Source organism: Pelophylax lessonae (assembly GCF_965119305.1).
Source record: "Pelophylax lessonae genome assembly, chromosome: 3".
In the NCBI taxonomy this organism is placed as follows: Eukaryota; Metazoa; Chordata; class Amphibia; order Anura; family Ranidae; genus Pelophylax; species Pelophylax lessonae.
Window position 1 is genome coordinate 389349196 of NC_138770.1, and position 20551 is coordinate 389369746.

The following is a 20551-nucleotide window of genomic DNA, read 5'->3' on the forward strand; positions in this document are numbered from 1 at the left end:
TTTAGCCACCCAGGATTTATGTTAGCTCTTTTCAACATATTTCCTGTTGAAATTCACTGGCCAATACCTTTATTTAGTATGCTCTTAAAGCACTCCCATTTTTCCTCCTTGTTTTTTGTTCCTAGGATTCTATCTTATTCAATATTGTCTAGCAAGGAGTGCAATTTAGGGAAGTTGGCTCTTTTGAAATTCATTGTCATTGTATTACCCTTGTGCTTCCTATTACTGTGATTTGTACTGAATCCAATTAACCTGTGGTCACTGTTTCCTAAGTTGCCCTGTATTTCACATCCACAATCAGGTCCATATTGTTAGTAATCAGTAAGTCTAGTACTGCATTATCTCTTGTTGGTGCATCTGTCATGTGACCCATGAAATTATCTTGCAAGACATTTAGGAATCGGCGAGCCTTAGACAAATAAGCGGTTCTGGGCTTCTACCCAGTCAATATCTGGATAATTAAAATCCCCCATTATAATGACATTTACCAGCCTTGCCATCATTCCAAGCTGTAATAGAAGGTCTGCCTCCCCCTCATCCCTCAGGTTAGGGGGCCTGTAGCATACTATTACTTTCCCATTGTTAAAGCACCTTTTGATTTTATTACAGCACTCAGTCTTTTTGGGTATGAGTCTATCAGCATGGCACATCTTGACTTGGCATTATTTGCCCACTCTTCTTTGCAAAAACACTCCAAATCTGTCAGATTGTGAGGGCATCTCCTGTGCACAGCCCCCTTCAGATCACCCCATAGATTTTCAATCGGATTCAGGTCTGGGCTCTGGCTGGGCCATTCCAAAACTTGAATACCGCATAGTAACCTTGCTAGATAGACGCAAGCAAAACAATTGGGAGCTTGTCTGAAAGAAATTGGGGGCTCGTGCCAGGATTGAGCTAAGATTCAACTGAAGCAGACCTGTTTTCTGGTATGTGTTGTGTAGCTTGTGCTAGGTAAAAATATTGTATAAGCTGTTTAGGAAAACCAAGGCTGTAGAGGATTCTGGTGTCCAGGTGGAAGTTTGCAGCTTACCTATCTGGGCCAGAGACAATGAGTGGAAACCTCTTGCTAAAGAATTTACAAAGTAAGCTTCTCCCTTGAATAAGACTTGGGGTGATAAAGTCTCAGACCATTTTGTAGATTTTAGCCTTAAGGGGTTGGATTTAAGTAAAGCAGAGAAGAGGACAGTGTCCATAGTGGGTTGGTATTTTCTTCATGCTCTCTATACTGAAACACAGAAAAGGGAGAAGGCAGAGGCAGAAATTAAGGTAATAAAGACCAGCTAGCAGTTGCTTTGGAGTATGTGCATTCAACTGCTAGTCGGGCTGATGATTTGCAAGAGTGGTGTGCAGCCCTCATGAACAAATCAATTAATGCCTTAAGGAAAAGGAAGGGCCAGTGTAGGTGCCATTGTCACATCCCAAAACTGGGATTGTGAGGATGTGCTCTCCTCAAATGATATTGAGAATGAGGAGGTAGAGTTTGATATTTTAGATGATGATCATCCAATGGCAAAGAAAAAGTGTGCCAGACCTCTTATTACTAAGCATAGGAAAAGGCAACATGATAGAGAGGATGGGGAGGTGCATTATCGCAACCCCAGAGATGTTGAATTTGAAGAAGTATGGGAGTTTACACAAACTGAAATCCATGTGCTGGCAAAACAATACAAACAGAGGTCCGAGGATTGAGTTGGCTCCTACCTTTGTGGGATAAGGGGGTGGACAGTGTTGTTTTGTCAGGCAAGGAAGCAGTGGCTATGGGAGTGTTAACCCATGATCCACAATTGCGTCAGGCAAAGCAAAAAGCTTGTTTACTGTGAATATTTCACTGTTCAACCTTGTGAGAGATGGTATAGTCTGAGTATATGCTAATCCTATTGACCTGGAAAATACCTACGTGTGGAGAACAATAGAAGAGGGTATTCCCAGGTTATGTGAGATGGGTTGTATAACCAGATTAAATACTTTTCCAGATTTAATGGGTCCAGATATGGAACCCTTTACGTCTGCTCTGGGTCTAAGCTAATGAAGACTGCACCACTTAATCTCAGGGCTCAATTATTGTCCTTGCAGGGAGGCCTGGGATTTAACAGCAAGATTCATGAAGCCACTACCCTTTTAATCCAGTTGGGGAAGCTAGAGTAGACTAAAACAAAACCTGTCAGGGCAGCAGATAAGGTTAAGGTTAGAAAGGAGGAAAACGGGCATAAAAGAACAGAGAAGAAAGAGAATGTGGGAGAGAAGAAGACAGGAGGTAAAGAGAAAACCAGACTAGTTATCTCTAGGAAACAAATGAAATCAAGGTATCCTGATAAAGCGTATCTCGTATGGGAGGTGAAGGCTGTGACCAGAGGTTATGCAAAATGGACCCCTGTCTTCATTCCTCCACCAGAGAAGCCAGTCTGTCTCAAGCAGTACAGACTTCCTGGAGGCCACAAAGAAATTGAGGAGACTATTCAAGAACTATTGAGAGTAGGGATCCTGCTGTAGGTCCATTCTCGTCTCCGGTGTTCCCAGTAAAGAAACCTGATAGGACATATAGAATGACTGTGGGTTACAGAGGTCTAAACAAAGTGGCACCTCCATTGAAGCCAGCTGTACCTGGCTGATATTATCTCAATCGTTGAGAAAATTGCTAAAGAGGCAGGAGAATATCATGCTGTGATAGACCTGGCTAATGCTTTTGATAGACCCAGAGTGTCAGGACCAGTTCACTTTGGTGTGGGATGGCTGCCAGTACATTTTCACTGTCCCTCCTCAAGGCTACCTTCATTCTCCAATGATTTGTCATGGACTATTGCCGGAGATTTAAGCACCCTGAATCTGAAAGTCGCTGTGTTTCACTACATCAATGACATCATGATCTCTGGAACAAAGGAAGATGTAACTGAAGCACTGCACCTGCTGATTCAGCACATGGAGAACAGAGGGTGGGCTATCAATAGAGATAAAGTCTAAAGACCCATCACAGAGGTCAAATTCCTGGGAATAATTTGGACTGAGCCAGGAAAATTCCAGAGACAGTTGTGCAAACTATCCAGGCACTGTTACCCCCTACTACAAAAAAGGATTCACAGAAGTTCATTGGAGTTGTGGGATTCTGGAGATCGTTCATCCCACATCTTGGACTGTTTCTGAGGCCTATATACAATGTCACAAGGAAAAAGACTGAGTTCTCATGGGGTTCAGAGCAGTGGACCGTATTCTTGGCTGCTAAAGAAGCCATTTTTCAGCATCAGCGATTGGGACTCCTGAGACAAGGAGTACAATTTCAGCTGCATGTAGTGGAGCAGGATGGTACCATATCTTGGACTCTGTGGCAGCCAAAATGAAAAAAGAGCAATACCCATTGGATTTTGGTCTAAGCAACCCACAGGAGCACAGAAGAGATATACGCCCCTAGAGAAGTACCTGTTTGGAGCGTACACAGCACTTCAACACATAGAGACCATTACAGGAAAGGACACAGTCACAATCCATACTGCATTGCCAATAGCAGGATGGGTGAGAGATAATGGACTGACCACTAGGGCAGCTGTAGCCCAGAACCAGACATTGATAAAAATGAAAGTGGTAACTTCATGAAAGAGGAGGTATTGCAGCTGGGGAAGTCAGAGACATATCAAAACAGTTGGAAGGGCTTGTCACTTTTACTAGCAACCAGCCAGAAGAAGATATTCCTGTGCTGCAGTCAGCCCCCATTCAAGAGGCTCCACCCTTTGAGTTTTTGTCAGAAGACATGAAAGAGTCAGCATGGTTCACTGATGGTTCATCCATAGTCACCTCGTCTGGACGTAAATGGACAGCAGCAGCCTACAACCCAAGTACAGACAGTCCTGCAGAAGACTGGATTGGAGGGTCCAGTCAGTATGCAGAGTTGAAAGCTGTAGTGATGACTCTTCAGGAGGATCCTTCCTCCCAGGTCACTATCTACACTGACAGCTGGGCAGTCTTTAAAGGACCGACAACTTTGATGCCCAAGTGGAAGTCCAATGAATGGATGATTCATGGAAAGGTGGTGTGGGGAGGCAAGGAAGTCTAGGACTACATCTGGATGGAAGCACTCTCCCGCACCATAAAAGTGTGTCATGTTGATGCACATGTGCCCCTGATTGACTTCATCAGTCCCTTGCACCGGGAAAACAACGGACTGAGGTATCGTTGCACTGCAGTGTACACCTATTCAGGACTTTTGCTTATTCATCCTTGCAAACGTGCACATCAAGCCACAACGCTTCAACTGCTACAGAAACTTGTGGTTGCTTATGGCTGTCCCAAACAAGGCCAAAGTGATGACGGCTCACACTTAACCGGATCAACAGTACAGCAATGGGCCAAAGATTCTGGAGTGTACTGGTTGTGCCACATCTCATACCATCCACAGGCAGCTGGTTTGATTGAAAGATACAATGGGCTATTGAAGGACCATATATACGCAAACTTACACCCACACGTACACTAAGGGGGTAGGATCGGGTCTTCACATAGGCGGTCACGTTGTTAAATTTTGGCCAAAAGCACAACATATGAGAGGATAGTTGGGGCTGGAGTGCAGATTCCACAGCTGGAGTTAAGAGTTCAGTATTTACACAAGGTTCCTGAAAGAACAGGGCTTAACAAGTACCAAGTTACTGCTTCCCATGACAAAAAAAAACAAGAGTAATGTATCTGAAGCTGAAGCCTATCTAGGAATGAGAGGGAATTTGGCAGGAAGGTTTGAAGTTATATTTTCATTGGCAGATGAGCTTGGGGACAGTGGCTTAGACTCTGATTTCTTTAGTGGATACTTCTCAGCAAGAGTGAAAAGTGAGGGTCTATAATATCAAATCTTCCAAAATAAACAGCAGTGATATTCTGGGAAATATCAGTATATTTCCTCTCCTTCCTATTGATGTTCTTTGGGAGGGTCAGAAGTGGATACAGGCAGGTGGGAAAGTGTTGGTCAGAGATCCAGGCAAGAAGCCAGTTAGAGAAGAGATTGTGGCTGAAGGGCCGGGGTCTACTGTTTTGTATTATTAGAAAGAACAGGTAATACGCTTTGTTTTCCACTCCACAGGCTGTCTCTGATTTGATCCATAGGAAGACCAGAAGTGTTTGGATGATGGACAGAATGATGGAAGATCGCAAGAGCTGTGTCAATGGGATTGCGGATGTCAGCGGATGACACCGCTGACATCCGTTTCTGCGTCCGTTCCGTTTTTTTAAACGGAAGAAAAATAGGGTTCTCTTCCGTTCCAAAAAACGGAACTAAAGGAAATTACGCAAATCGGAAGTCAGCGGATGGTCATCCATTGACATCCGCAATCCCATTGACATGCATTATGTCCGTTTTTCATCCGCAAAAAAATGGGATGAAAAACAGACACAAGGTCCGCCCGTGTGAAAGGACCCTTAGGCCTTTGATTTATTACAAGCCTGAACTTGTTTCTAAAGAACTTTAGAATGGAATTTCTAATGAACCTTAAGCCAAAGACTGAAACACCTTCTCAGTGGCAGAAATATAGGAGGGAGTTGCATTCAAGGCAAATTAATGTTTAGTATGAGTTATTAGTCTGTGTGGAGTCTGAGAAAAAAATCAAGGGTGGAATGTGTTGCGTTTGATATAATATATATTATATGAATGATTTTTCTATAAGAAACAGAAATCAGGTTGTGTTTGAGTGGATTCTTCTCAAATTAATAACTTGGTAACAAGTACACAGGCTGTGCGCAAACAATCGGAACGTAGATACCATTGTTGTATTTTAGTTGACTGTTGTTCAGTGTATTGTTGTGTACAAGGTGAGTGAACCACAAACGCAGCTCTGAGTGTAGCGTAAAAAACTTTAATGTGGGGTAAAATCAATGCTCCGCAATGCGTCACTGTTCGTCTGAAGCTCTGCATCCAGGAAGTAACGTCAAGGCCCCTCTACGCACAGACCAGTGAAAGCAACAGCAGCTCACGGACCAGGACTGTCCCCTGCCTTCCACAGGAGACCCCCACTCCCCTGCACAAGCTCCTCTCGGACTTAGAGGGACCCTCTAGAGCAGCCGTCACTAAATGGCGGCCCGCGGTCCATTGGCGGCCCGCACGATGCTTTCACCCGGACCGCGAGGCCGCCTCCTGTATTGATTCAATGGTTTGCTGGGACCGCGGGTGTCCCAGCAACCACTGACGTACTGTGTGCGCGCTGCGGCTCCCGGCCGGTGTCCTGTCGGGCCGCGAGTAGGGGCGTGACGTCACACGCGCGCCCCGCCCCCCGCTCCTGACTGCGGCTCCCATTCAGCCAGGCAGCGAGTTGGGGCGTGACATTATGTGCGCGCCCCGCCCCCCTGCTCGCGGCTTCTGGCTCGGCTCCTGGCTCCAGGTATGTGGAGCACAAGGGGAGAATGTAATGTGGCCATAGATGCACTTAAAGCGGATGGGAGGTTTTAAAAGTCTGCAGATTGATGGGCATATTTTGTAGTGCTCATTAGAGTGCCCCATAAAAAAAAATGTGCCCATCAGAGTGCCGTCCCTAAACATAAAATGTGCCCATCAGCATGCCCCTTATTTTATGTTAAGGGGCACTCTAATGGGCATATTTAATGTTATGGGGCACTCTAATGGGCATATTTTATGTTAAGGGGCACTCTAATGGGCATATTTAATGTTAAGGGGCACTCTAATGGGCATATTTTATGTTAAGCGCAACGCTGATTTACACGTATTGTTTTGCCCATCAGAGTGCCCCCTAACATAAAATGTGCCCTTCAGAGTGCCCCCTAACATAAAATGTGCCCATCAGAGTGCCCCCTAACATAAAATATGCCCATCAGCGTGCCCCTTATTTTATGTTAAGGGTCACGCTGATGGGCCTATTTTATGCTAAGGGGCACTCTGATGGGCACATTTTATGTTAGGGGGCACTCTGATGGGCATATTTTATGTTAGGGGGCACGCTGATGGGCACATTTTATGTTAGGGGGCACGCTGATGGGCACATTTTATGTTAGGGGGCACTCTGATGGGCATATTTTATGCTAAGGGGCACTCTGATGGACACATTTTATGCTAAGGGGCACTCTGATGGGCATATTTAATGCTAAGGGGCACGCTGAGGAGCATATTTTATGTTAAGGGGCACTCTAATGGCCATATTTTATGTTAAGAGCAACGCTGATTTACACGTTTTGTTTTGCCCATCAGAGTGCAACCTAACATAAAATGTGCCCATCAGAGTGCCCCCTAACATAAAATGTGCCCATCAGAGTGCCCCCTAACATAAAATGTGCCCATCAGAGTGCCCCCTAACATAAAATATGCCCATCAGAGTGCCCCCTAACATAAAATATGCCCATCAGAGTGCCCACTAACATAAAATGTGCCCATCAGAGTGCCCCCTAACATAAAATGTGTCCATCTGAGTGCCCCCTAACATAAAATATGCCCATCAGCGTGTCCCTTATTTTATGTTAAGGGTCACGCTGATGAGCAAATTTTATGCTAAGGGCATATTTTATGTTAGGGGGCACTCTGATGGGCATATTTTATGTTAGGGGGCACTCGGATGGGCATATTTTATGTTAAGAGCAACGCTGATGGACACGTTTTGTTTTGCCATTCTTTCTGAGTCATAGCAAAGACTTCAGATTCGGACCTCGGCCCAAAGAAAATTTTAGCAACCGGACCTCCTTGAATTTTAATTCATTACCCCTGCTCTAGAGGCCAGATGCACAGGATTGTTTACATTGTTACATTGTTTTTCAAATTTTAAGTGACTCAGTAAGTATATAGCTCAAGTTAGTTTGTAAACTCCATCTTTAAATCTGCACCTTTGGTCCCATGTAATTTATTGGGAAGTCATACTCTGCTGGATCGGTGGAGGCTACCATGAGTACGGATGTCCCATAGAAATAAACTGGGCCGGGCTGCAAGTGCACCTGAGAGGGACATATTCAGTAGAAAGGCTGTGAAACACCGTACAGGCTTGCACAGCAAAGATCGCTGAATCAAGGAGCGATTTAGTAAGTATTCCAGCTGCTGGGCTGCGTTCAAGGAGTAGGGGAAATGTTTTAAAGGACTATCAAATATAATTTCGGTCCAGGCAATTACAAATAAATAATTAATACATGTGGTTACAAATGATAGAAAATGCTGATGTCATTGAAGCTGTGCTCTCTGTGAAAGAAAGCTTGCATGCAGAATCTTTTACATGTCAGCATATCTGTATTAAAGTGTAAATTCAGCTTTACCAGCCTACTGTGCTAAACCTCATTACAAGCCAGGGTTCCCTTTCTGTTTAAAGAATGTAGTTCAAAACCACATTTAAAAGAAGCTTCTTAAAATCCTCTGCAGCCAGCGATGGATGGCTCAGTTGGCTGAGTTCTTGTAAGGATGAAGCAGCCGTTGGGTCCAGCTCCCCTTAGTGTCATTGGAAGGAGCACAGTCCTGTTCCTTTGGCCATGCATGCACAGTGTATACTCTCCCCTGTTGCAGCCACTAAGCTCAAAGGCAACAGGATGGGAGCCATCACAAGCTGCATAGGATTTTAAAAGTTTTTGTATGCTTTTATAAACTGTTTTGTATGCAACCATGGAATAGGCCTTTATATAGGTACCAAACAAAGGAAATAAAGAAATTATCTAAAAAGATATAGCTCTTCATTAGTTAACAAGTAAAAGGTAAATTCTTGACAATTGAAAGGATTGCAATCGATTACATTCAGGTTTTTCATAGAACATGTATACATTCCTCCTCAACGCTTTTAAATCATAATGAGTTTTCATCAGGAGTTTCAGAAGACTCATTATGAGTTGAAACGCATTGAAGTGTTGGTACAGACTAATATTGAAGATACAGTACATCTGGAAAGTATTCACAGCGCTTCACTTTTTCCACATTTTGTAATGTTACAAACTTGTTCCAAAATGGATTAAATTCATTATTTTCTTCAAAATTATACAAATAATACCTCATAATGACAGTGTGAAAGAAGTTTGTTTGAAATCTTGGCAAATGTATTAAAAATAAAAAAACGAAATAAATCACATGTACATAAGTATTCACAGCCTTTGCTCGATAATTTGTTAAAGCACCTTCAGTTACAGCCTCAAGTCTTTTTGAATAGGATGCTACAAGCTTGGCACACCTATTTTTCGGCAGTTTTTGCCATTCCTTTGCAGGGCCTCTCAAGCTCCATCAGGTTGGATGGGGAGCGTCGGTGCACAGCCATTTTCAGATCTCTCCAGAAATGTTTAATCGGGTTCAAGTCTGGGCTCTGGCTGGGCCACTCAAGGACATTCACAGAGTTGTCTCGTAGCCACTCCTTTGTTATCTAGTCTGTGTGCTTAGGGTCATTGTACTGTTGGAAGATACACCTTCGTACCAGTCTGAGGTCCATAGTGCTCTGGAGGAGGTTTTCATCAAGGATGTCTCTGTAAATTGTTTATCTTTCCCTCAATCCTTACTAGTCTCATAGTTCATGCCGCTGAAAAACATCCCCAGAGCGTGATGCTGCCACCACCATGGTATACTGTAGGGATGGTATTGGCCAGATGATGAGCGGTGCCTGGTTTCCTCCAGACATGATGCTTGCCATTCAGGCCAAAGAGTTCAATCTTTGTTTCATCAGATCGGAGAATTTTGTTTCTCATTGTCTGAGAGTCCTTCAGGTGCCATTTGGCAAACTCCAGACAGGCTGTAATGTGCTTTTTCCTGAGGAGTGGATTTTGTCTAGCTACACTACCACACAGGCCTGATTTGTGGAGTGCTGCAGAGATGGTTGTTCTTCTGGAAGGTTCTCTTCTCTCCACAGAGAATAGCCAGAGCTCTGTCAGAGTGACCATCGGGTTCTTGGTCAACTCCCTGACTAAGGCCCGCTCTAGGAAGAGTCCTGGTGGTTCCAAACTTCTTCCATTTATGGATTATGGAGGCCATTGTGCTTTTTGGGACTTACAGTGCTGCAGAAATTTCTGTACCCTTTCCCAGATCTGTGCCTTGATACAATCCTGTCTTGCAGATCTACAGACAATTCCTTGGACTTCATGGCTTGGTTTGTGCTCTGACTTGCACTGTTATCTGTGGGACTTTATATAGACAGGTGTGGGCCTTTCTAAATTATGTCCAATCAGCTGAATTTACCACAGGTGGACTCCAATCAAGTTGTAGAAACATCTGAAGAATGATCAGTGGAAACAGGATGCACCTGAGCTCAACTTTGAATATCAGGGCAAAGTCTGTGATTACTTATGTACATGAGATCGTTTTTTATTTGTATTAAATTTGCAAAGATTTCAAACAAACTTCTATCACGTTGTCATTATGGGGTATTGTTTGTAGAATTTTATGGAAATTATCACTTTAATCCATTCTGCACATTATGGAATGTATACATGTTCTATAAAAACTCTGGATGCAATCAATTGCAATCCTTTAATTCTGTCAAGATTTTAACTTTTAATTGTTAACTAATAAAGAGCTATATCTTTTCAGATATTTCTTTATCTTGTTTGGTACCTGAGCGCTTTTTATTTTTTGCGCTATAAACAAAAAAAGAGCAACAATTCTGAAAAAAAAAAAAAACACCAATATTTTTTACATTCTGCTATATACCATTCCCCAAAAATATTGTAAAAATCTATTTTTTTCATCCTATTAGGCCAATTTGTATTCTGCTACATATTTTTGTTAAAAAAAAATCGCAATAAGCGTATTTTGATTGGTTTGCGCAAAAGTTATCGCGTCTACAAACTATGGGAAAGATTTATGTCATTGTTATTTTTTACTTTCAATAAATTTTTATTGTTTTAAATGCAAAGGAAAATAATACACAATAAAACAGTGTAGAGAACGTCCGTTGTGGAGTACATGGGTACAACTTAAAAACATAACAAGTGACACAGTCTCCGCAGGGATTCATAACAACATACAATATTTCCAAGTGATACATTGTTTGCTACATCCCCGGCCGGTCGGACCGGGCCAGGCCCGGATCCGCCCCCTCCCGGCACCCCGCAGGGGAACACACTGCGCCGAGTGGAGAGGGGCGGACGTCCAGACCCCAGCCCATCGCCAACCCCCGGCCTCAGGGGAACCATGTAGCCGCAGTATTGTACCAGATAACAGAACTATAGTGCATAGTAAGGCCGCCCCAGGCGGCACTGTCAAACCCAACGGGATCCCTAGGGGACCGCGTCTTTGAAAGTATGGATCAACAGCGGTTCAGAAAAGAAAGAGGAAAAATAGAAAGAGAGAATAAGAAAGTCTGGGAAGGAAAAAGGGGGGAGTAGGGGGGTAGAGAAGGAGTAAGATATGGGGGCAAGGGGAGGGTGGTGTCCAGGTCCGTCACAAAGAAGCCGAATAGCCGTGGAGAGGGGCTCCCAGAGGAGCTCCCCATGAGAGTCTCACATGCTACTGGGGTCTCGCCAGATATCTCATCCAAGGGTCCCAGGTTTTCTCAAACAGGGGCAATTTGTCCTGGAGGACAGCCACCATTCGCTCGTTCACCATGATCCAGGTTAATTTAGCTTTGAGAAGTTCTAGTAATATCACCGGGGATCGCCATGAGCAAGCTATGGTAATCTTGGCTGCTGTAAAGATGAGAGCGACCAAGCATTTAGTGTGTTTTGGAGCCATAGTTATTGGCTTACCCAGAAGCGCTTGGATAGGAGATTTAGGCAGGTTAACGCCAGTGAGTGAATATATGAAATTGTATACCCGGATCCAAAATCTGCGGACCTTAGGGCAGGTCCACCAGATATGCATGACCGTGCCAGGCTGACCGCAGCCCCGGAAGCACAAAGGAGAGGTCTCTCGGACCGCCGCTGCCAGCCTGACAGGGGCCATGTACCACCTCAGAAGAACCTTATAATTGGCCTCTATCAGAGAGGTATTGATGAGGGATTTTGAGTTCAGTACCGCCAGCTGATTCCATTCCGCCCTGTCCATCTCCTCCCCCAGGTCTGCCTCCCATCGAACCATGTATGGTAGTTTAACATCATCATCATGTAACACTGTATATATTGTAGAGATAAATCCCTTCTGTCTATCAATATTGGTACAAAGGTACTCCATTGGAGTCGAGGTAGTTATATCGCTGAAGCTCTTCAGGGAGGAAGCATAATGAGAGATTTGTGTATAGCGGTACAGTTCCCCCTCTGGAAGAGAATATTTGTCCTTCAATACAGTTTTGGAGAAAATACCCCTATTATCACATAAGTCAGCTAGACGAAGAAGACCCTTGTTGGTCTACCAGGCGAAGGCTAGGGGACAGAGGCCTGGGGGAAACCGCGGATTGCCCAGTAGGGGCGCCAGTGGGGCATGAGGAGATCTGAAACCATGTCGTTTCGCCAGACGATCCCATATTCCCAAAGACAGGGACAGGGTGGGACACAGGATCGCGGGGCGGTCCTTTGGCAGTAGCCACAGTAGGTGTTCAATGGAATGAGCAGATACATGACTGGCCTCCAACTGCATCCAAATCGGGCGGGGTTCTCTAGAATGGAATCTTATCAAATGGGTGAGCTGTGCAGCGTAATAATATTTGAGAAAATCAGGGACTCCCAAACCCCCCCTCAACTTAGGTGTATACAGGGTGCGTCTATTTACCCTGGGCCTCTTATCCCCCCATATAAACTGTACAACCTTGTCCTGCATATTGATGGATATCGTCAAGGTACGGAACAAATAGAGTAACCGTGGCAAAATATTCATTTTCACCGAGTGCAACCTGCCGAACCACGACGGGGGGTTAGTCGCCCATCTGTTGAGGTCTGCCCCCAGGATTTTGTACAGGGGAGGGTAGTTGGCTGCATAAAGCGTAGTGATCGAAGATGTCAAACAGATGCCCAGATACGGTAGAGATTTCTCCTGCCACCGGAAAGGAAAAGCGCTCTTTCCGTGGCGTCATCCAAAGTGAGGTTCAGAGCCTGGGACTTAGAATGGTTCACCCGCAGACCTGAGACCGCAGTGAACAATCCCAAGTCCTGAAGCAAGTTGGGAATTGAAACCAGCGGGGCAGATAGATACAACAGTATATCGTCCGCGAAGAGGGCACACTTATGCACCCTGGTTCCGCAGGGAATACCCTGAATGTTTGGATTGAGACGTAATTTGATTGCCAAGGGTTCTAGAGCCAGGATAAACAATAGGGGGGACAGAGGACAGCCCTGGCGGGTGCCCCTACGGATTTCCAAGTAATCTGAACTATAACCTTTAATCAACAATTTCGCCACTGGTTCGCTATATAGAGTCCGCAGTAGTGTGAGGAAAGAGGGCCCGAACCCAAATTTCTCCAGTGTGTGCCACAGGTAGTCCCAGGACAGAGAATCAAATGCTTTATGTAGATCGAGGGACAATAACATACCTTTCCGCCCTCCCACCCCATCCCAATTAGACTGTAAAGCAGATATAACGTTGATAGCTCATCTAGTTTGGTCAGATGCCTGTCTAGTCGGGACAAATCCTACTTGGTCAGGGTGAATGTAGTGTGCTAAAAAAGAGTTCAGGCGGGTGGCCAGAATTTTGGTCATAATTTTCACGTCTAAATTGATGAGGGAGATCGGTCTATAATTCAAACAGTCGCCATGATCCTTGCCCGGCTTGGGGATGACATGAATGAAGGCATTGTTTTCGTATCGAGGGATGGGGGAACCGCGTCTGATCTCATTAAAATAAGAACAGAGGTGAGGGGCTAGAAGTTCACTGAACTTCTTATAATAGTGGCCCGAGAAGCCATCCGGGCCCGGGGCCTTGGAAGGGTTAATGGTTTTTATGGCCAATAAGATTTCAAATTGCGTAAATTCACCGTCCATAATGTCACCGTGTTCCACGGACAATCGCGGGACGGGGAGGTCCCGGAAGAACTCATCCATCCGAGAGCCCTGGGGAGGATTCGGGGAGGAGTACAGTTTATTGTAAAAATTGTAAAATTCGTTAACAATCAGCTGCGGATTTTGCGTTCTATTGCCATTGCGAAGTTTCAATTTTGGAAGAGCAGGGGAGAATGGTCGTGGGGTTAGTTTACGAGCCAGCAGGGTATGAGGTTTGTCGCCCAGGGTATAGTAGCGGTTACCCGACCACCGGAGAGATTTCTCCGCTCGGGTAGTTAGACTCATGTTGAGGGTCAGTCTGGCGGAGTCTATTTTAGATCGTATGTCAATGTCAGGGTTACGTTTCTGTTCTCGGAGGTCCGACTCCTGCCTATATATTTCCTGAGCTCGTTCTCTCTTGTTCCTAGAAGCTATCTGAATTAATTTGCCCCTGATTGTGGCCTTATGCGCCGCCCAACGGATCGCCGAGGAAGTGGCAGTAGCAGTATTATCCAGGAAGTATTCGGTTATAGCGCCCTCCACCTCCTTGAAAATAGTCAGGTCATTAAGAAGGGAAGCATTTAGTCTCCAGGGAGCGGGTTTAGGTTTCGTCCAGAGGTCCGAAACTGTCATAGCCACTGGTGAGTGGTCCGACCAAGGGGTTACTAGTATCTGGGACTTCAAAACAAACAGGAGGAGCGGTGACATAGTGAACAGGTGGTCAATGCGGGCGTAGGTCTTGTGGGCATGAGAATAGTGCATAAAGTCTCTAGTGGTAGGGTGGTTATTCCTCCAAACATCCACCAAATCATGCGAATGCAGCAGGCGAGCCAATTTGACTCCCTGCCGAGGAACATGCCAGAGGGAAGTTCGGAGGGAGGAGGACTTGTCCATGACTTGGTCCAACGGAAGGTTACTATCACCCCCAAAGATGACATGGCCCGCTGCATGCGGCATGATGACTGTAAGCATGGACCGGAAAAAGTCTAGTTGACCCACATTTGGGGCGTAGTAGGAGACCAACGTTACCTCGTGTTCATTTATTGTGCCGTGCACCATAATATATCTACCCTCTTTATTGCGTATCACGCTTTTAGGCGTGAATGGGACCTTTTTTGCTATGCATATAGCCACCCCCTTCTTCTTATCAGAACTATTGGACAAGTAGCAAGTAGGATATTTCGCACTCAGAAATTTTGGGGAGGAAGAATAGGCAAAATGGGTCTCCTGCAGTAGAAGGATGTCAAAACCTTGTTTAGAATAGTATTGGAAGGCCTTAGTTCGTTTCACTGGCGCATTAAGGCCCTGAACATTGTGGGTCAGGATCTTAAAGAGTAATGGGGCAAGATTCGTCATTGTGGTTCAGCAATTTGCACCCGGCCAAATACACTGGGAATCACCCCCCCCCCCTGGAAGCGCAGACCTGAGGGAAGCACGACTATGTCCACGGAAGATGTAAGACCTGGACACCAAGGAAAAACCTGGGTAAGGAAGAAGGGGAGAAAGAAGGGAGGAGAAAGCAATGAAAGAAGGAAGGGGCGAGGAAAGGGAGCCCTCCCCCCGCCCTTCCCCCCCCCCCCATTTCCAAGGGGGGGCAATTGAAAACACGCCATCCAAAACCTGAAGATCAGCTAAACTGGGCTGGTTGTGGGGTCTAGCTCCCCCAAAAGGTATGCGAGATCGCTCACAGCATAAGCCATGAGCGAGTTCGCAAATGGTCAGTGGCATGTGGAACCATCCCGAGCAGTTCTGCTCCAAACTATCCCAGCTACTCGCCGGGTGTCATGAGGCGGGACTGTCCCAGAGGCTCAATGTACAGTGCAAATATACTCGGGCAGTAGCAACACAAACATTAAGGCCCAATTGTAGTCTGGATAGGACCCGGGAGGCCGAGTCTACATCCCTAAGTGTGATCACCAGGGAAATAGTCAAAATCAAACAAAAAATAAACTGTAAACTGCAAGATGACAATGGGGACCTAGAAAAACAGTCCAAATCCACAGGGACCGCTTCGGTCCATGATATCGACAGTTCCCATAGATGGAGGTTTGCAGGTGCCCCAGAAAAACAGAAACAACACCCGAAAAAGAAAAAGGAACAACAAAATAAAAAGGGTAAGAACACGTGGGCCGCTCTCGATAGGGCGGTCTAGGCTGTCATCCTCAAACGTCCACCGGAGTGTAACTTCATCCAGAGTCAACAATAACTGTGTATGGCGATCTGTCATAGGGCACTGGCACCTATGTAAGTGGCAAGAGAGGGATCCAAAAATCGCACATCCTGTTATAAGGCCTCACGGTGGTGTGTGTGTGCGGGCATGTCCCCTCCGGCTCTGTTGGGATCATAATGGGGACAAAGGCCTAGTTGACATCGTCGGGGACACTGAGCGAGATCTAGGTGGGGGGCCATCCTTGGAGATGAGTCCCAGGCCCATAAGCACATCTTCTCCGTCTTGGAAGGTAGAAAAGGAATGCGTTTTCCCCTTATAAGTAAAGGATAGGCGGAAAGGAAAAGACCATCTATATTTAATCTGCCGGTTGATGAGATGGGTCAGTAAAGGCTTCAGTGACCTCCTCTTTTGTATAGTGGTTTGAGAGATATCCGCAAAAATTTGGATCGGGTGCCCTTGCAGAGTGAGATCGGATTTAAAGCGGGCCGCAGCCATCACCTTTTCTTTAATCCTATAGAAGTGCGGCTTAACAAGAACATCCCTGGGCAGGCCATCTTGGCGCGGGGACGCCAAGGCCCGGTGGAAGCGGTCCAATTCCAAATGACTAGGAGTAATATCAGGAAGGAGGGTAGTTATAAGATCATGTATGGTTGGTTCCAGGTCCGTAATGGTCTCAGGGAGGCCCCGTATTCTAAAATTATAATGGCGGGACCGATTTTCCAGGTCCTCAATTTTATCCTGGGCCTGATCGAGGCGATCTTGCAGGGAGACTATCAATTTATGATTCTGATTGACTCTCCTCACTGTGCCATCCACTTTAGATTCAATGGAGTCCAATCTATTGCCAATGTCCTGTAAGTCCCCCTTTAAGTCTGCTGTGATAATCGCACATGCTTTGGAAAGTTCCTGCTGCAGTAAAGCAGAGAATATGGCTATCAGCACGGAGTCCCCCGAGTATGATGCCTGGGGAGGAGGGGGGGCTGAGGATGACATAGAGCCCCCTTGACTCAGTGCTATTTCGGCTATGTCCGCCATTTGCCTATCCAGGGAGGAGGCTGGGGACGCCGCTCCCTCAGAGGAGGCCTGATATGGGGAGAAGTGTGGCGCCGGTGCCTGCGAGTGTTGTGAGGGGTCCCCTTGCGATTGTGAGGATTGTGAGGAGAAAAGGTCTCTTACCCCCTCCATGATTGCCGCTGTAGGTGCCCGATGGTCAGGGCGGGAAGGCGCCGATTGTGTGGGCGGAGGGCCGTTCCGGGCCGTGGAGCCATCTTGGTCCCAGGAGACTGTGACTTGGGAGGAGAGGGGCGCACCAATGAAGAAGACTGGAGAGCTGACGAGTGCTTTTTCTTCGGATTTCCCGATGTCCTGCGATGCAGCATCGCCTCCGCTGCAACCTGCGAGTCCTCCAGAGTTTCTGCCCGCTCTCTAACTGCTGATTTTAGCTGTGGATCTGTCGGGATGTGCGGAGCGCGGTCAGATCATGTCCGACGTCGGCACCGCGCGCATGCGCACTCCATTGTTATTTTTTTATTTTTACTAGTAATGGCGGCGATCTACGATTTTTAGTGGGACTGCAATATTGCGATGGACAGATTGGACCTCTAACTGACGTTTTTGACACTTTTGCGGGGACCAGTGACTACAGTAATCAGTGCTAAAAATATGCACTGTTACTGTAATAATGACACTGGCAGGGAAGGGATTAACCTAGTGGGTGATCAAAGGGTTAAATGTGAGCCAAGGGGAGAGTTTAATAACTGTTGGGGGAGGGGCTTGTGAAATTACCATAGAGACCTGTGATCCTATATAGAAGGATCACAGGCGTTCTGTGATCATTTTAGAGAGAAGAACGGTCAGCTGTGTTTACAACAGCTGACCGTTCTTCTGTCTCAACAGGTTGATTGGGTGGTCGGCGCCAATCGCGGCTGCTGGCCCCGTGCATTGGCATCCTCACTGCCTAGTGGGGGCCTTTGTAAAGCTGAACATACAAACTAACAACATTCTATAATATGATAAGGCCTTACTCATTAAAATGACTGTAACTAGTCTTCTCACACAGTATAAAAAATGTTAAACACACCCTTACCTTGTCACTTAATGTCGGGTCATTCAGTGAGTATAGCTTATTTGTAATGTCTCTACCAATCAAATATTTAAATATCTCATAAAGGAATGGTTCAGACTCCAGAAAATATGTTAGCCTCTCCCGAGACCAGCACAGAAATACACAACTATCGTCTGCTGTGATTGTGACCTAAGACAAGTAAAAAAGGGGAAAAAAAGGGCTCCATTACTGGCTTTAAAAAATTCAAGAAGTTAGATTCAATTATTTGCATTTCATGGGAATGTATGCCATTTCGTAGGACAAACATTTTCTTTTATATAGTATAAACTAGATCCACATAGAAAATAATTAATTTCACAATTTGTTGCTTCTATTTTTGAGGCAGACTGGGACTCTGGGGCCCAATAGCAAAAGTTAGTTAGGTCTGGGGGCCCACCTGGCCAACCAATCAAATTTTTCAACAAAATACAACTAAAGTCTTTACCCAACAACAATGGCATTGTTTCTTATGCTTCAACTTAACCCAAAATAACTATACTCTGCAGTTTATTTATATCACAATTGTGCAAACATATTTTTTGACAAATTATTTTAACTAATTTTATTATTGTGAGCAATGAACAATATCCAAGATGTAAATAGCAGCTTGACTGTAAACATAAAAAAATTCTTACCCAGTAATGGTCAAGAAGGTATCAACATACATGATAGGAATGACCAGTAATTGGTCAAGCAAGTGTCACAAATAATGATGAGCAATGGTACAAGGCTAAAATCACTATTACCAAATGTTTAAGCTGTTGACATTAGTTATGTAGAGTTTAGCAATGCCCCTCTAGTAAGAATAATGGAGATTGAGCAAATTTATCAAGGATGTCGTCAGGCAAGTGTCACTTAGGCTGGCCATACACTATACAATTTTCTTGTTCAACTTTCCTTTAGATTTACCAAAACCATGTAATATAGGGTCAAACCTAAACACTTTCAATTTGTATGCAATCAGGCAGGCCCTTGCACTACATAGTTTAAGGTAAATCTAAAGGAAATTGAATAAGAAAATTGTATAGTGTATGGCCAGCCTAAGTATGATGGGGATGATGACCAGTGGTACATAGGTGAAATCATTATGTTACCCAATTCTCAATATGTTGACTTTAATTTCTACTTTATGTAGGCCTAACAATATTTAAAGCGTAAGGGTGTACCCACAAACACTTCTGCCAAAATCTCTCTATTTTCCTAAAAATAAAGGATTCCAGTATATTCTGTCCAATCACAGACCTTAATCTGCTTTTTACACATTTTAACTTAAAAAAACTCTTTCATAAGACACTTTTGTGTGCACGAAAGAGTAAGAAGGATTTTGTTTCCATAATCAAGGTTTATTAAAGTGGTTGTAAAGTCAGAAGGTTTTTTATCTTAATGCATCCTATGCATTAGGATAAAAAGCCTTCTGTGTGCAGCAGCCCCCCTCATATTCACCTAAGCCCATCTTGATCCAGCGATGTTACAGGAGGGTCTCAGCTGTCCGAGACTCCCCCTCTTTATTGGCTGAGAAGGCAGCCCGGCACCATTGGCTCCTGCTGCTGTCAATCAAATTCAGTGAGCCAATGTAGAGAGAGCGGGGGAGGGACTGGGCCACAACTCAGTGTCTGAATGGACACAGGGAACTTTGGCTTAGCTCCGATACCCCCATAGCAAACTGCTTTCTGTGGGGGCACTCAACAGGAGAGCCAAGGAGGAACCAGAGAAGAGGAGGTACTGAACTGCTCTGTTCAAAACTACTGCACAGAGGAGGTAAGTATAACATGTTTGTTTTTTTAAACAAGACTTTACAATCAGTTTAGGGTACAAAGGTGAAAAAGAAACACAAACAACACAGAAGTCACAACTTGTGGAATAGGTTGTACACAACTAGTAGTAACAGGCTCAGATTTGTGACACCCAAAAAAGGAGGAGAAAAACAGGAAAATGGAGAAAAAAAAGGGGGGGAGGGGTGTTTATGCTAAAAAACTGAAACTGACACTAAAGATGAATCTGAGAGTGAGTCTACAGAAAGTCGTCAATAATGGTCCATAGGTATACTAAGCATGGGGTCACGCCATAACAATTATGAATCAGAATCAGGTATCTCAGTGGAATAGTACATAAAACCTGCCCAAGGATCCCTGAATTTATCCTGTTGGCTTTTAATCGAGTGTACAGAATGTTCTGCTTCCATGATCGTATCTACCTCTCTCTTCTAATCTAGTAGAGAGGGACAGATAGCTTGTTTCCAAAAATGTGGAATAGAAGATTTTGCTGCATTAAGCAGAGGAGGAATAATACTTTTCTTGTAGGATTTAACAGACAATGGGGTATCATGGAATAGAAATTGCAGAGGGGTACCAGTTACAAGTGTAAGGGTCGATTTTTTAATCCAGGTAGTGATTGCTTCCCAGAGGGCCTTAATCTTGGGGCATGACCACCAAATATGTAGGAACGTTCCCCTCTGGTTGCAGCCCCACTAGCAGCGATGGTTAGCAGTGGGGTAACATCTGTGCCAG

General features: G+C 45.0%; 1 protein-coding gene across 4 annotated transcripts in view; it reads right to left on the bottom strand.

Moving 5' to 3' along the window:
- The window catches only part of POPDC1 (popeye domain cAMP effector 1), a 333254-nt gene that overhangs the window by 31914 nt on the left and 280789 nt on the right, over positions 1–20551 (bottom strand). For all 4 annotated transcript variants that reach the window (XM_082249688.1, XM_082249689.1, XM_082249691.1 and 1 more), the window contains exon 6: positions 18027–18194. In XM_082249688.1, the coding sequence (XP_082105814.1) occupies positions 18027–18194 (168 nt within the window). The remainder of the gene's footprint in view (positions 1–18026; positions 18195–20551) is intronic.